Here is a 14111-nt window from a genome sequence, read left to right as displayed (position 1 = left end):
ATTCTTCTGCACTTTTAAAAGCTTGCCATGAATCTCTCTATTATCAGATCACTATGATAGGTTCACAATATTCTTATATTCGGGATAAATAGCCCAAACAACAACAAATCGAAAAGGTCGATTCTCTTTAGACTGAGGATGCCCAACTATTTAAATATTTATATTCGTCTTGAATATTTATGCATTGTCTTATTTTTTGTTATCTATGAATATTTTAATTCTTTTTCCATATCTAACGTGACCCATGAGTATGTACGGTCCCGTATTCAATCACGGTTCCTTTCGGAACTTAATTAATTTATAATTTTTCTCCTAACATAAATTTATAATATGAAGACAAATTAAATTGAACTCATCAATAAAATTTCAAACATAATTAAATAGAAAAATAATTCTAAATTATTCACAATAATACATAACATATAAATAGGGAGGAGCAAATACTCACTTATCAATAAATGGTTTGCTAAGGTCCCTATTAAGATTCCCACGGCCTCTGAATAATTCTGAGCCGAGGCATGGATTAATGGATTAATGCATTGGACGTAGTATCAACTATTCATATTCATAATCAGTAGTATATATTGGCACATAGGACATATCTAGAATGTTTCTTTCTTTTTGGAGATTAGAAAATTGCAAACAAAACCTTGAACTTATGAAAACAATCAAATGCTCCAAAAAAAACATAGTTTAGTGTCTGCTGGTAGTTTTAGCATCAATTGCTATAACTCTTGCCTTCTGAGAACTAAGGACACAGATGATTGTTTTATGAGAATGAGACTAATGGCAGGACACAAACTCATGATGACAAAAATGAATGTTATATAGATTAAGAGGTAGATCATTTTCCAATAAAAAGAACCAAGAAATGCAGAGTACAAAACCATAGTCTTGTTTCCTTCTATCAAATCAAGTACCTTTACAAAGTTTTTAGTCCATACTTAAGACCCTTGGAACTTTAATATACGGGTCCTCATAGCTTGGAACAGCACCAATCATCGCATCCCTGTGAAGCACAGACCGAAAACCAACACATTTGAATCAACAGTTTTTCAACTATGTCCAATTGAAACATAATGATTAATGGATAACTTCATTTTCACCTGTGATCAAATGTTTCCGGAACATTGTCGCGCAAATTGTTTTCGGTCTCTGCAGATATCGTTAGAAAAAACAAGTTTAGGAACTACCAATTATGAAGGCAAGCCAATGATCAATCCTATTTCCATTCCTAGTTTGCTCTCGTGTAAAAGAACATATACCATGGAATGAAAAATTTATTGAGAACAGGAAAACACTCTTAAATTATTGAAAAGAAAAGGATGTATTATATGAACAGCATCAATCACTCCACCATGTAAAACTATTTGAAAAATTGGCTAACTGACATCAATAGCATCAAACTTGCATTTCCAACAAATGAATGTAAAGTAGTAACTGCACACATGATAAATAATAGGACGCAATAGCATTATTCGATATATGTAGCCGACCTTATCTAGTTAGTGGGATAAAGTTTTGCTGCTATTGTCGTTTAATATTAAGCAGTAACAATTTATGATGGAACCGGAGAACTATAAGATATCCTTTTCATCATAAACTGTAAACATGCTTTTTACATTCTAATTAAGTCGTATTTACTCTCAATGTCTTGAATTATTAAAAGGCAATAAATTTTATTTCATTTAGTAATTACTAGGATGTTTAAGAGAATCAATTAGGATAAACCATTTCTTAAGCTGCATTATGTTTTGCAATCTGGGTGGAAAAATGATCTTTGAATGCCAAATTCTTGTACTCGGTGGCAACACCTACTTTATCACTATCGGATTTTAATCCGGCATCCATTTAACACTGAAAACTTCTATTTTTCACCATTGGATTAGATTTGGTGTTCAAAAACACCATATTTTTTGGTGTGCAAATATTGCAACTCATCAAAGTGAATGCTATCGAAGATAAGCATGTGAACACTAGTAGCTGAAAAGTAATGATGAAGGATATTGAGAACCTGCTCTAATGGAGGGCTCAACACTTTGGAGATCAACATCTTGAAGCTGCCCAAACCTGCAACACAAACCAATCCATATAATCAAACCAAGCAAAATCCCTCTAAGATACAAAAATGTAAAGCTTCCAACAGTTGCAACAGTTGCTCAATTCCTCCTTGGGTTTTAGCTATACCATAGTTGAATGTTCTGTTCCGCACTTTGATGTTTTCAAAGAATTTAACACATAAGAAACATAGTTTAAAGAAAAGTAGCAAATTCTTTGTGTTAGAGAATCATTAGAATCAAAATTCAAATGTCAAAGTACTCAATACAGATTCTAACATAATAATTTCAAAAGCTAAGTAAACTTAGTCTTCTTAGACTTCACTAGAGGTTTCTCAGGTGTATCATCATCATCTTCTGAAGAAGCTTCTAATGGCTCATCAGGGACATCTTGAGGGATGTTATGCTTTGTTATGAACTCCTTCAATATGCTCATACTTTCCTCTTTCAGTGAAACTAGTTGCTCTGATAAACAACCTTTATTCGCCTGAACGGAGTACGATTCTGAGCCAAGGCACAGCGTGGCCTTCACCTGCGGCGACCTAGGATCTGATTCTGCCGGGGGGGGGGGGGGGGGAATGGTGGCTACTGAGTTATAATTGGTCTAAATTGATTCTAATGATTCTCTAACTCTTTGGTTGAACAACCAAATTTACAAACCCTCATAATTTGAATTCAAATGAGTTATATAGAATAAAGATTAAGATATCAATCAAACTAAATTCAAATCCCAACATACTAAAACCTAAATTCTAACTGATGTTATCATTGCTTTATCAACAATAGTAAGATTCCGGGAACATACTTACCAGTCAATCACCTGTTGAATCTTTGGAGCAAATTCTTCAATCTGCAAATAACAAACTAATAAAAAAAAATGCCAAACCCCAAAATAGTGAAACATAAAACACATGATACCACAAAGAAAGAAAACAAACCTCATCTGGGGTGAGAGAAATTTGAGCTGTTTTTGCCAAACGAGACACATCTGGTGGTTGGAGAGAGGAACATGTGCTCTTTGATGAGAAGCTCCTGAACTTCAACAACTTCTTCTTCTTGTTATGAATGCTAAAGCTTAACCTCGGAGACCTCAAAAAGCTACCACAAAACACAGCATATGAATATGAAGCTCCCTTCACCATAGCACCAACGCCACCCATCTTCCTCCAAAATTCTCTAACCCCCTCGCTCTATCCTCAAAAGCTTCGAAACAACATGGTTATCAAACTTTTCCAAAATTTTCATTTTAGTCCCTCGGGTAAAAGCCAAAATTACCCCTTTGGTCCTTATATAAATAGAAAATCTCTTTTATTTTCAAAAGGGCAACTTTTTTTATTTTTCTCAATTTTTGTTTGGTTTCCATTTGGAAAAACCGAAAAAGCTCTAATTTTTCTTGAGCTCCATCAAAAAGGGGATTGCAGGAAAGAGCATCATCGTTGCCATGTCGCGGCATAGATCCAGAAGATTAGAACTACCTCCGGCTCAAGAGGTACGATACCCATCAATCTTCTCTTTTCATTTTTGGGTTCAAACTGAATAAAAGTGAAAATCTCATCATAGTAATTTAGCCCTTTTCATGGTTTCATCTTGTGTAGTCTAAGTGAAACGAAAAGTGTTGTTTTTTATAATTCTAATGCTTATTGATTTTATATTGGTTTTGTTTCTTTAACAACAAAAAGGAAACTTTTGTTGTAATGCTTTTTCTGTTGTAGTACCCGATGTTGCATTTGGCTGAAAAATCATGTTTTTGGATGATTTTGATTTGCTTGAATCACAAAGACATTGTTTTGATTTATTATTAGTATTATTATGTTATTTTTTTATTTCTAGCGGGTATGGTTTTGTTGCTACTATATAAAAGGTTTAGATTAAAAGGGAAATAGATTCTGCATAGGATGAGTTACGTTTTACTCATTTACTTCACCTTTGAATCGTTCTCTGATTTTCTTAAGCCCTTTTATCTTCTTAGTTACTGTTGAATCCTGTGTTTGGTATTCCCCATTTCCTTCCCATTATCCTTGTTTGCACCATGGAGCAGTAGCAGTATTTACAGTAGTGACAATTGCACACTCTTGAAGTATTTTCATGCAAACAATTGGATAAATAATACTGCGGTCCCATTGCGACTTCTTATTTGCATCTTTGGTTGTTCATATTACCTCACACAGTTTCTGCAGATGTCTGTGTTTTTTTAAGGGCTAGGTCTTCTTATAAGCATTGTGTTGCCTATGCTCTTCTTTTATTGTCATTTTTCTTTAAGGATTTTCCTATTTCTTATGCTGAAATGCAGAATATTGAAAAATTGGAGAAAGTTATAAATGAGGGCAACTGTTATGGGGCTCAACAAATGTACAAATCGATTAGTGCCAGGTTCATACAGTTTCTAACTTTTACTTATTAGTTATTACCACTAATTGTATTCGACTCTCTTTTATACCACAAGTAATTAGTTTTGCAGTTGTTATTCTCTTTCGTTTTCAAGTGTATACTTTATAACAGTAGCTCATAAAGCAATCAGATAGCCAGTTGCTCATTGGTGTAGCCAATAGCCTAGAATAGCTAATCCTTTGCAGCTTAATGGAAGGAAGATTTTAACATCAGTAGGAGGCAATTCAGCAGAGATAGAACCATAAATTACTCTCCTTTCAAGAACTGGATAATGTAGTTTCATGTGGTGAACGATTTTGCTATTTTTGGTGAATCATGAATTTGATATTAGAGTTTGGAATATATTCTTATATGCCACTTTAGACTTTAGGGAGGAGAAAAGAAGGTAATTTCTTTGGCAGTATACAACCTATGATGTTTTTTGGTGCCAATAGGTGGATTGAGTTGCTGGAATTTTCATGGATCTATAGTTTTTTCCCTGTTATGTCCCTTGTGTAACATAGTCTTTAATCTTTTAACTCTCTGTGGTGCTTTGCTAGTCTTTTACTTGATGTTCTTCTTTCTTTTTTTCTTTTTTGTATTGTTATTGTTTCTTTTAGGATATAACTTCCCCTATGCTTATGTATTTTTATTCTCCAATAAAACCTGTTCTTCTAATTTGTGCAGTGTACTTTTCTTATATCGTCCAAATAGATATGTGCTTGTTTAAGTCATAAGAGGATAATTTTGAGAAGTTTCATTACTCTGGTCTCCAACTCTCCACTAACTAATACATGTGCATCAATTTTAAGTTGTTAACATTGATGAAGAAAAAATGTTTTGCTGCAGATATGTATCTGCTGAGAGGTATTCTGAAGCATTAGATATCCTACATTCAGGAGCTTGCCTTCAATTGACTCATGGGCAGGTTGTACATCTTCTATATGATTGCCTTTCTAGATATACTTTTATGACCTTTATTTAGGCATATAGGATAACTATTATCTAGTTTCCTTGCAAGTGTATCAGACAAGTAGATGTTGATTGTGCATGACTGTTTCCTTTATTGTGATGTTTTTGAGAGACTCTATGAGCTCATTTTTTTGTTTTTTCATTTTTGGTGTGGGAAAGGGAAAATGGTTGATGGAGGATCATGAGTCCTTTTATTTAGATTGATTGCTCTATTTAATTTTCACATATTTAAAAATCAGGAATCAAATTCTAATTTTTATGATGAATTGTTCTTCAATGATTTTTACATTTGACAAACAACAAAGCCTAATGCTTCATTTCTCTATATTTAAGGTTACATGCGGAGCAGAGCTTGCTTCAATGTATGTGGAGACCTTGGTGAAAGGGAAAATTCCTTATGATGAAAAAACACTTGGTGCGCTCTAATCTTGTCTTTTATCAGTGTTTTATTACTCTTGTGTTTACATATGTCGAAATTTAAATAATTTTAAGGTCTCCCTTTGTCAGTGTAGAAAAGAAATATGCATACCTCTCTCTCAATATTTAACCATGAAATCTGCTACTTATTACTGATGAATCTCAATGATAGATCTTGTCAAGAAAATCTATCAGGCATTTCCTCGGGTTCCACTGCCACAACACTTGTGGGATGTTGATGATGTGCAGCAGCTTTCTGAAGACATCGGAACGGCAAAGGCACGTGTTGAAGGCTGTTCCTCATTCTTAAAAGCTGCTATCAGGTGAGACTTCACAAAATACAAATATCCAGCATATGTGCTGTTTAAGTTTATCCCATATATAAAGTCACATGTTCCTTCTGAATAATATTTCTGGCTTGGTTGGTATTGTATTCACTATTCAGATGGTCAGCCGAATATGGAGCAGATAGTAATGGATCTCCTGAACTGCACATTATGCTAGCCGAATACATATATTCGGAAAGTCCTGAAGCGGTATGTTTCAAAATGGTGCTTCAAGTGCTTGTTCATTGTCATTCCTCTTAAATCTAATGACCATACCTGTGTCTCTAGAGTTTGTTTAAAGCCCCTTTTGCTTTGCCAACATCTGTTTGAATTTTGTCTTGTGCATGATTTTTGGTGGGGGGAAGCCCATGTCAGTGGAGATATGTAAAAGTTCTTTTAGTTTGAATATTTAAAAAATTAACGTAACACAAATAAACATTGATGATTTGGGATGATTTGGTTTACTGTCCGTCATAGAAATTTGGCAGATGTTATAATTAAAAAAGAAATTAGGTATAAGATGAGAGGAAGAAATATAAACTTCACCAATGTACTCTCAGTTTGTTTGAAGGAAGTATTTTTGGAACACAGTTTAGATAATAATGTAAATGCTCATTGCATAGCAGATAAAGCGGTGGCTAATGTCTGAAAAGTAAGAAATGGTGGCTCGTTTTTAATTGGGTTTTGAAATAAAATATAATTGACGGTTCTGGGGTTTAGATAGAATTCCTTTTCTGGAAGAGGGAAGCAGCTCCATTTTTATTCTTCTTTGGAGCTGATAGATCTATGAATTTGCATTCCGCTGTGGAAAGCTTCACTTACACTTGAATGAATATCAATTCACTTTTTAAATGCAGGATATAGGTAAAGTAACATATCATTTTACGAGAGGAAATGATCCAAAGAAGTTTGCTTCTACTCTGGTGAACTTTCTGGGCAAGGTACACACCTCCATGCCTTTTTTATTTTTCTCCTTGTTAGGAGCTTCACAAATTCTGTTGAGACATGCAAACTTGCAAGCAATTTTGAACTTATCCTTTCTGAAAAAATTAAACATTCTTGGCATAAGCTTAGGAGGAAGGTTAAACTGATATGCTTTCCATAATATTATAGTGCTATCCTGGTGAAGATGATCTGGCGATTGCTCGAGCGGTTTTAAGGTAAAGGCACTAAGAAATTAATTCTCACTTAGGATTCCTTGCCTACATGATCATTTTTCTCTTTCCCTTATGATACTTATACAACGTTTGCTTTTTGTATTGCAATTCTAGTCCGTAGATATTTTTTCCCTTTTCTTTTTATGATTCTTTATTTATTTATTTTTTCTGTGGTTTCCTAATGCATGACAGGTATTTGTCTCAAGGTAATTTGAGAGATGCCAACCTACTAGTTGAAGAGGTAAAGACACAAATCGAATCCACCGAGATTGAGTTCCCAAAGTCAGAGTTAATGCAGTTCATCACTTATCTTTTGCAAACGTAAGCTGCCTGTGATCCTTCATTGATTCATTGAGCAATTTGTGTTGTATGTTTAGAAATAATGAAGCATACTTTCTATTGTAGTGTTTCATTGGTCATGCTACATGCAAACTTTTTTGAATTTTCGTAACTTTCTAATTTGGTGTAGGATGGAGAGAGATGCTTTGCCTCTTTTTAATATGTTGAGAGTAAATTATAAGTCAAGTATTGACAGGGAACCTGCATTCCATGAGGTCAGCTAACTCACAATACCAAGCCATTTTTAGTTTTATCATCTTCTGTTGTTGGCTAACTTGCATGATCCTCAAACACATTTAATGTGTTCTATGAGTATGTGCAACCAGTGATTCTTACTTTTTTTTTAATATAATGTTGATATTGTAAATAAAAGTGAGTGGTTGCGAATGATTTTGGATCACATATCCAATACACTCGAACTCGATACTTATTGATCGTTTTTGTCCTGGCACGATGCTAAAATGCTGCAATTGACATGCAAAAATTATGATTTAGATGCTAGATGACATTGCAGAGAAGTTTTTTGGAGTACAGAGAAGGAATCCCATGGGGATGTTTGGAGATATATTCAAGGTGAGAGACACTACTCACCATATATTTTAGTATAAATATCCTCTGAAATGAATTATAAAGTTCCATCTTAATTTCTTGTTTTGCAGTTGATGGGGTCTGCTGAATGAGTTACTCATTGTTGAAACACTGCCAGATAGGACAGCAACTTCTATTGAAAATTCTGATAATTATAGCACCTTTATTTTCATTCTTTTTTAGGATAGAGCAATCTATCTCAGTAAACAAAAGCTGTGTGATCTCTTGATATAGTTTATTTTTGGTGAATTTATTGTGATTTATAAATGCTAGATTCACAAATTTGCTTAGTACTCATTTCAAGAGTTATTTGCTGTAAAAACTTCTACAGTGGAGATTGATTGCTTTTTATTAGTCTTTCATTTCCATGTCACAGCAACAATTTTCTTCTCATAGCAACGTATTATGGCATTCTACTTCAGATTATGTGCTTTGGAAATAAATCAAAGTAGAACAACTCTTTCCAATATTCATCTTGCAATAAACTAAGGCTTTGATTTGATCACTCTTTCAAAACTACTGTTATCCACATATTTTGAGAAAGTTTATCTTGATACTAAAACAAAATTGTATCCTTCAATATATTATATATCTGATGACTATTATGAATTTTATGAATGACCCGTTTCTAAATTCTATCATAATCAGGGATTCTTTTTCACCATAGACAAGCTCAGTGTTTATTGATGGCAAATCAGAATATACTCTTATTTAAATAGTCAACAACCTCATAGGAAAGCATTTGCTCATGTAAAATGGAAACACCAATTGAAGCACAATACTAAAATTTCATAAATTGTACTACAGTATCATGAGTGGTATTATACTCTTGTTACATTATACACATTATACATAATCAGTTGAAATGCTTTGAGGAAGCTATGCTATTAATCATCGATCAAAAAGACCACTCCATTATCTTTCTTGAAGCTGTGTGTGGTATGATCAATCACCTGTACATAGAATTAAGTCACATGAAAAATCTACCTTATGCATGAACAAAAAGATAAAATAAAACAATCAAACTGGGCTCCATTTCCCTCTAAATCTGGTGGCTAATCTCAAGCAGAAGTGAAGTCTCAGTTTTAGTGGAAATCCAAAAACTTACATTTGTATTGCTCAATTCCAGATTGTAGAAGTCCATTGCATCTTCTTTAAATATAGGGCCAGCATGCCATGTCCCGCGATTAAGCTTAAGAAATTTGGAGCCAGAAACCTTGAAGATTTGGACATCATCAATGGCAGGAGGCACGTACGAATGGCCACATCGTGATTGCACAATCTTCTTTCCGGTGTTATCCTTGAGTTCGTCCGATTCAACAATGGATGGCTTAGCAACTCCAAGATACCAAGCATGGCCACCAATAGAACCAAGGCATTGTGTCACACTTGCATGATGTGTAATATTCGAAAACTTCAGCGGACGATTTTCGATATGCATGATGTAAAACCTGTTATATACAAAGTCATTTCAAGAAGTTGGAGCATAGGTTGGAGCTCAAAATCACCCTAAAATTAAGGAATCTAATCACTATCTCAACTAAACTAAACTAAACTAAACTAAACTAGTGGACAAACACTATGCATAGCAATGCAGAATCAGAAGTACGAATTCATGCTTATGTATTCACATATTGGCAATATAACACAAATTAGGAACAGAGATTAGTACAGAACACCTCTCATTGATTAACCAAATACAAGTTAACTAATCTATAGTTGAATAAAACCTCTAATAATACTCATTATCCAAGATTTGCACTTTATATATAGCTAATTAGGCAGACAGAAAAAGATCCAACCAGAATAAACAAGGAGCAAAAGGGTGTATGAAAAGGGAATTAGAATACTTGTGAACTGATAAAAATTGAAGCTTGATTAGAGAGTAAAAAATTGGTGATGGTAAAGGGAACCTGGGAATCCCTTTGGAAAGGTCCAACTGAGCATCATGGGGGCCGAACTCGTCGCCGTCCGGCGAAGCCTCGATGACCTGACCGTAGTCTTTGAAGGTCGACGGAGTTGCTTCGATTGGCTTCAGCGTCACCACCTTCGTCTCCTCCATAGGAACTTCTGGCTTTCTTTTGCTTTGTCTGGTTCTTTTAATATTTTGGAGGATAAAATGGGAAATTCCTATATACCACAGTTTTTTGATAGAATATTAGTTCTAAACAAATTTTAAACTTTTATTTATGAGACTCAAAATCATAGTTGTAAGAACCGAACCGGTGATCAAACCGGTCATGTTACTGGTTCATCGCTTTACTGGTTCAACCGATAAATCACTGGTTAAACCGGTAAAACCGGTTCTACGTAAATAAAAAAATATAAAAGTAACTTCCCTTTTTTTATTATAATAAAATGTTTATTTAAACATATTCTAGTGTTAATGCATATGTTTAGTTGTGTATCACAAATAATATCAAAGGTAGATCAATTTCAACTTACAAGAATCCGTCTCATATGATGTACCAAAGGGCATAGAATATGGTTGACGAATATCATGTTACGAAAGAGTTTAATCAAAGTTAAAATTCAAACCCAGCCGCCAAGCTTCTAATCTACAAAATGCTAAAACCTTTGATGATAATTTGCATGGTAATAGAAATACCATAACGGTAAATAATACAATACCTATAACTAACTCTAAGTAGGGCAACTTATTAAACAACTGGTATATCGCTTCTATGGAGTAACAACCTCAAGCCTTGTTTGGTGCTTCTCCAACTTTCTGCAGCAAGACATGACAAGATGAGTCCTAAGCAAGTTGATATGATGCACAGGAAATCCGAAAACAAAATTTGTGAATGATATATGAATGCTAGAATATGCATTTAGCCTAATCATGCCAGTCACATTTAGCATATCTAACTGAAATTCGGAACCTCATAAACTAGGTTGGTAATTTCATGAATTGAAGAAAGAGAACCCAAACTTAGAAACCATGCCAATTACAATTCATTAATAATATATCTTCCTGAACATCTTCCTAAATATTCTCCTGATTTCTAAATATTGAGAACATAAAAAGCACTCGTTAGTTTCTTTGTTTATAAATTAGAAGGATAAATAATTTCTCATTAAGTTTTTGTAGATTTAAATGTAACAAGCAACCATAGAACCTTTATCAAGTAAAATCATGAGAAGAAGATAAATTGCCCCGCAAATTCAGAGTGTAAGAAGTAGTCACAAAATTGAATTCGGACTTCCAATGAAGGTAAAATTATGCACCTCTTCTTTGTTGCCCTTGCCTCTAGTGAAGAACTTGTCCCACCCAGCCAACGAAACAAGCACAAACTGCAATGGCAGAAGATTCAGAAATATTTAAAATATTACCATAAACGAATATCAGGGAAACATGACAATGAAGCAACTAAAAATATAACATAAATATAACACCAATACACCAATAAACAGAATTTCATAATCAAGAATTAACAAATATATCATAAATAGAATAATTAAAAAATCAGAGATAATGCAGAACGCAGAGAAGTGAAGAATGAGCAATGAGGAGACCACCAACCTGTCCGATAGTCCGAGAGAGGACGCAGAGGACGGAGAGGACGCGATGACGGCGACGAAGACGACGACGTGGAGCCGCGGAGCAAGGAGCCGCGACGAAGGGGACGGCTTGCGACCCAAAACGCGACGGTGAGGTGAGGTTGAGATGTCATTGGAGGCGCACCATCTCCGGCGAGATGAAGAAGACGACAGGCCGGCGGTGAGTTGATGTGAGGTGAGGTTTTCTTCAACTACGGTGTGAAGAGCAGATAAGGTGAGAAAGACTTGAAGGAGGGTTACTGCCGTTTGCCCATTTAGGGGATTAGGGTTAGGGGGAAGGGGGTTAGTTCGAGTGTTTTCTTTTTTTAAAAAAAAAAAAAAAAATCCAAAACGACGTGGTTTTTGGAAAAGGGGAAAAAAATTCCCGAACCGGCCGGTTATACAAAACCGCCGGTTCTCCGGTTTTTGTCAAAACCGGACGGTTCAAATCGGTTTTCTCTGGTTTTATTCTTTATCCGGTTAGAATGATCAATCGGACCGGTTAAGTGATCGGTTCATCAGTTTTTCGGTCCAACTGATCGGTTCGGTCCGATTTTTATAACTATGCTCAAAATGGCCCTTGAAATTTGAGGATAGATTCAATTTGGCCTTTGAAATTTTAATTGATTCAATTTGAACTTTAATTTTTAACAAATGACTCCCGTTAGCCCTTCTGTTAATCTCCATTAACGGCACGGTACTTGAAATGTTAAGTGACACGTGGATCTATTACGTGGTCCGATAAAGCTTTGCTGACATGGAAAGAATTTTTTTAGACTTAACTTAGTCCCTTTTGATGAACATAAAACTTTAACCAGTGCCAAATGTTTAAATTGATATCGTTTTTTGGATGTTGGAGAAGATGATGAAGAGTACTCACCAAAGTTCCGGAAGCTGCAACAGGCCTCATTCACATGAAAATTTGGGGAAAATTTGGGAAAGAATTCAAATTGAGTTAGAGTTGGAAAGGTTCCACACTGGTGTAGCTGTAGGATGCGTCCTGTTCTTCACTGATTTGGAACAGAAGCAAATCCAGAAAGACCATTTTTTGGATACTCAAACTATAATATAAGTTCTTGAATAGCTTCCTTCTTTAATTTACATCTTCTTTTTATAATATATGCATAATTTATTTTGTGGTTCTTGTTGTGACAGGCTTTTGGAAATAGATGGTATGGACTTTTTGTGTGGACAAATGGCGAGGAAGAAGAAGATATGATTGGGAGACATGAAAATGAAAATAGCATTAAGCATTGGAAGATGAATGTGGGTTGGAGGATTAGTGCAACAGAAGCTGAAATAGAATTTTAAAAGTATGGAATAGTATTTTGAGTTTTTCTCTTATTTTGTTTGTAGTTGTAGTCATTGGCTATGACTTGAGTATAGGAAAGTAATGGATGAAATTGAATTAATGTCACTACAATTATATTTTTTTCAATATAAATTTATTTTATAAATTATAAGTTGTGACTAAACCTGCAAATTCAGTGAGGATATTACAAACATGTACGATTCTATAAATTGGAAGTTGTGACTAAACCTATAAAAATAGAATGGTAAGGATAAATAAGAGACTGATCAAGTATATTATAAATCTGCAAATAATATTAATGAACTAACTTGTCATATATATACCAAATCTCTGAATTGCAAAATATATAATAATAAACCTTTGAATATGATTTTATAGGTCAATCATAGTCATGACAATGACCATTGTAACACATGATAAACCAAGAATGATGTCTAAAGTATCATCATTACAAACAAAAATAAAAGGACTATTTAAAAGGTTCCAAAACAAAGTCTTCTACAAGACATGACAAAAGATATAAACAACCATTGACACAAACTTCAGCCACAAAATAGCCACAAAATAACCTCAAAACACAACTTCAGATTACATTTATCAATTCATTTACAAAAGACAATATAATTTAATCTCTATTTCTTCCTTGGTGCTTTGAAGTTCGGAGTGGGGACAAATTTCATAAATTTTGTCAACTTTAACGCTGTCCCATAACTAACTCCTTGCGTTGAGTCTACACCCGGAGTTGCTCTTCCTTTATGCGGCAGCTTATCCAGCCTTGTGAGTGGAGGGAGAGGTGGAGGCACCTACATGTAATTGGAAGTATTTGATAGTTTAAGAATAAACACATGATATTTTCACAAATGTAATTAATTAATGTATTATATAATGTTACTTGCTCTATAATTTCTAGCTGTGAAACAGTGGGTTAGGTGATGTCAATCCCTAAAGCCTGTGAAGCATCCACAGTTTGTATACCAGCAGTTGTCGCAGCATCATTTGGTGCATTTGTGTTAGCTCCATATTGGGATTTGGTAGG

The 14111-nt window shown here is 34.5% G+C and overlaps 3 protein-coding genes across 5 annotated transcripts; 1 reads left to right on the top strand and 2 right to left on the bottom strand.

The window, feature by feature from the left end:
- Nucleotides 1-805: 805 nt before the first annotated feature.
- LOC112775179 (glutamyl-tRNA(Gln) amidotransferase subunit C, chloroplastic/mitochondrial) lies at nucleotides 806-3324 on the bottom strand. The gene is made up of 5 exons (XM_025818670.3): nucleotides 2996-3324; nucleotides 2867-2907; nucleotides 2015-2070; nucleotides 1107-1155; nucleotides 806-1009 (listed from the first exon to the last, which is right to left on the bottom strand). The coding sequence occupies exons 1-5, from the start codon at nucleotides 3215-3217 to the stop codon at nucleotides 934-936; spliced, it is 444 nt and encodes a 147-aa protein (XP_025674455.1). The 5' UTR covers nucleotides 3218-3324; the 3' UTR covers nucleotides 806-933.
- Nucleotides 3325-3399: 75 nt separating this feature from the next.
- Nucleotides 3400-8690, top strand: LOC112775176 (protein GET4). The gene is made up of 12 exons (XM_025818665.3): nucleotides 3400-3546; nucleotides 4348-4427; nucleotides 5274-5352; nucleotides 5730-5811; nucleotides 5986-6136; nucleotides 6259-6349; nucleotides 6997-7080; nucleotides 7253-7299; nucleotides 7489-7617; nucleotides 7766-7850; nucleotides 8131-8208; nucleotides 8295-8690. Exons 1-12 carry the CDS (start codon nucleotides 3499-3501, stop codon nucleotides 8313-8315), a joined length of 975 nt encoding a protein of 324 aa, XP_025674450.1. The 5' UTR covers nucleotides 3400-3498; the 3' UTR covers nucleotides 8316-8690.
- A 301-nt stretch (nucleotides 8691-8991) lies between these two features.
- LOC112775177 (uncharacterized) lies at nucleotides 8992-12074 on the bottom strand. Of its 3 annotated transcripts, none has more exons than XM_025818667.2 (6): nucleotides 11747-12074; nucleotides 11452-11517; nucleotides 10855-10951; nucleotides 10137-10353; nucleotides 9332-9674; nucleotides 8992-9176 (listed from the first exon to the last, which is right to left on the bottom strand). In XM_025818667.2, the coding sequence occupies exons 4-6, from the start codon at nucleotides 10283-10285 to the stop codon at nucleotides 9111-9113; spliced, it is 558 nt and encodes a 185-aa protein (XP_025674452.1). In that variant the 5' UTR covers nucleotides 10286-10353; nucleotides 10855-10951; nucleotides 11452-11517; nucleotides 11747-12074; the 3' UTR covers nucleotides 8992-9110. The 3 variants fall into 3 exon arrangements, with proteins under 3 accessions (XP_025674452.1, XP_025674453.1, XP_025674454.1); XM_025818668.2 differs by having other exon boundaries at nucleotides 10921-10951; nucleotides 11747-12066; XM_025818669.2 differs by lacking the exon at nucleotides 10855-10951 and having other exon boundaries at nucleotides 11747-12066.
- Between the last annotated feature and the right edge of the window lie 2037 nt (nucleotides 12075-14111).

This window comes from Arachis hypogaea, chromosome 19 (genome assembly GCF_003086295.3).
Source record: "Arachis hypogaea cultivar Tifrunner chromosome 19, arahy.Tifrunner.gnm2.J5K5, whole genome shotgun sequence".
In the NCBI taxonomy this organism is placed as follows: domain Eukaryota; kingdom Viridiplantae; phylum Streptophyta; class Magnoliopsida; order Fabales; family Fabaceae; genus Arachis; species Arachis hypogaea.
Note: the sequence above shows the minus strand (reverse complement) of the source record. Positions and strands in the feature narration are given on the sequence as shown.

Coding starts and splice junctions, on each gene's coding strand:
- LOC112775179 (XM_025818670.3), bottom strand. CDS start 3,217: ATGGGTGGCGTTGGTGCTATGGTGAAGGGAGCTTCATATTCATATGCT. Junction 2,908..2,995: donor TTTCTCTCACCCCAGATGAG/GTTTGTTTTCTT, acceptor TGTTATTTGCAG/ATTGAAGAATTTGCTCCAAA. Junction 1,156..2,014: donor TGAGCCCTCCATTAGAGCAG/GTTCTCAATATC, acceptor CGATATCTGCAG/AGACCGAAAACAATTTGCGC.
- LOC112775176 (XM_025818665.3), top strand. CDS start 3,499: ATGTCGCGGCATAGATCCAGAAGATTAGAACTACCTCCGGCTCAAGAG. Junction 4,428..5,273: donor TACAAATCGATTAGTGCCAG/GTTCATACAGTT, acceptor GTTTTGCTGCAG/ATATGTATCTGCTGAGAGGT. Junction 7,851..8,130: donor GGGAACCTGCATTCCATGAG/GTCAGCTAACTC, acceptor ATTATGATTTAG/ATGCTAGATGACATTGCAGA.
- LOC112775177 (XM_025818667.2), bottom strand. CDS start 10,285: ATGGAGGAGACGAAGGTGGTGACGCTGAAGCCAATCGAAGCAACTCCG. Junction 9,675..10,136: donor CTTTCCAAAGGGATTCCCAG/GTTCCCTTTACC, acceptor TGTATATAACAG/GTTTTACATCATGCATATCG. Junction 9,177..9,331: donor TGGAATTGAGCAATACAAAT/GTAAGTTTTTGG, acceptor TTCTATGTACAG/GTGATTGATCATACCACACA.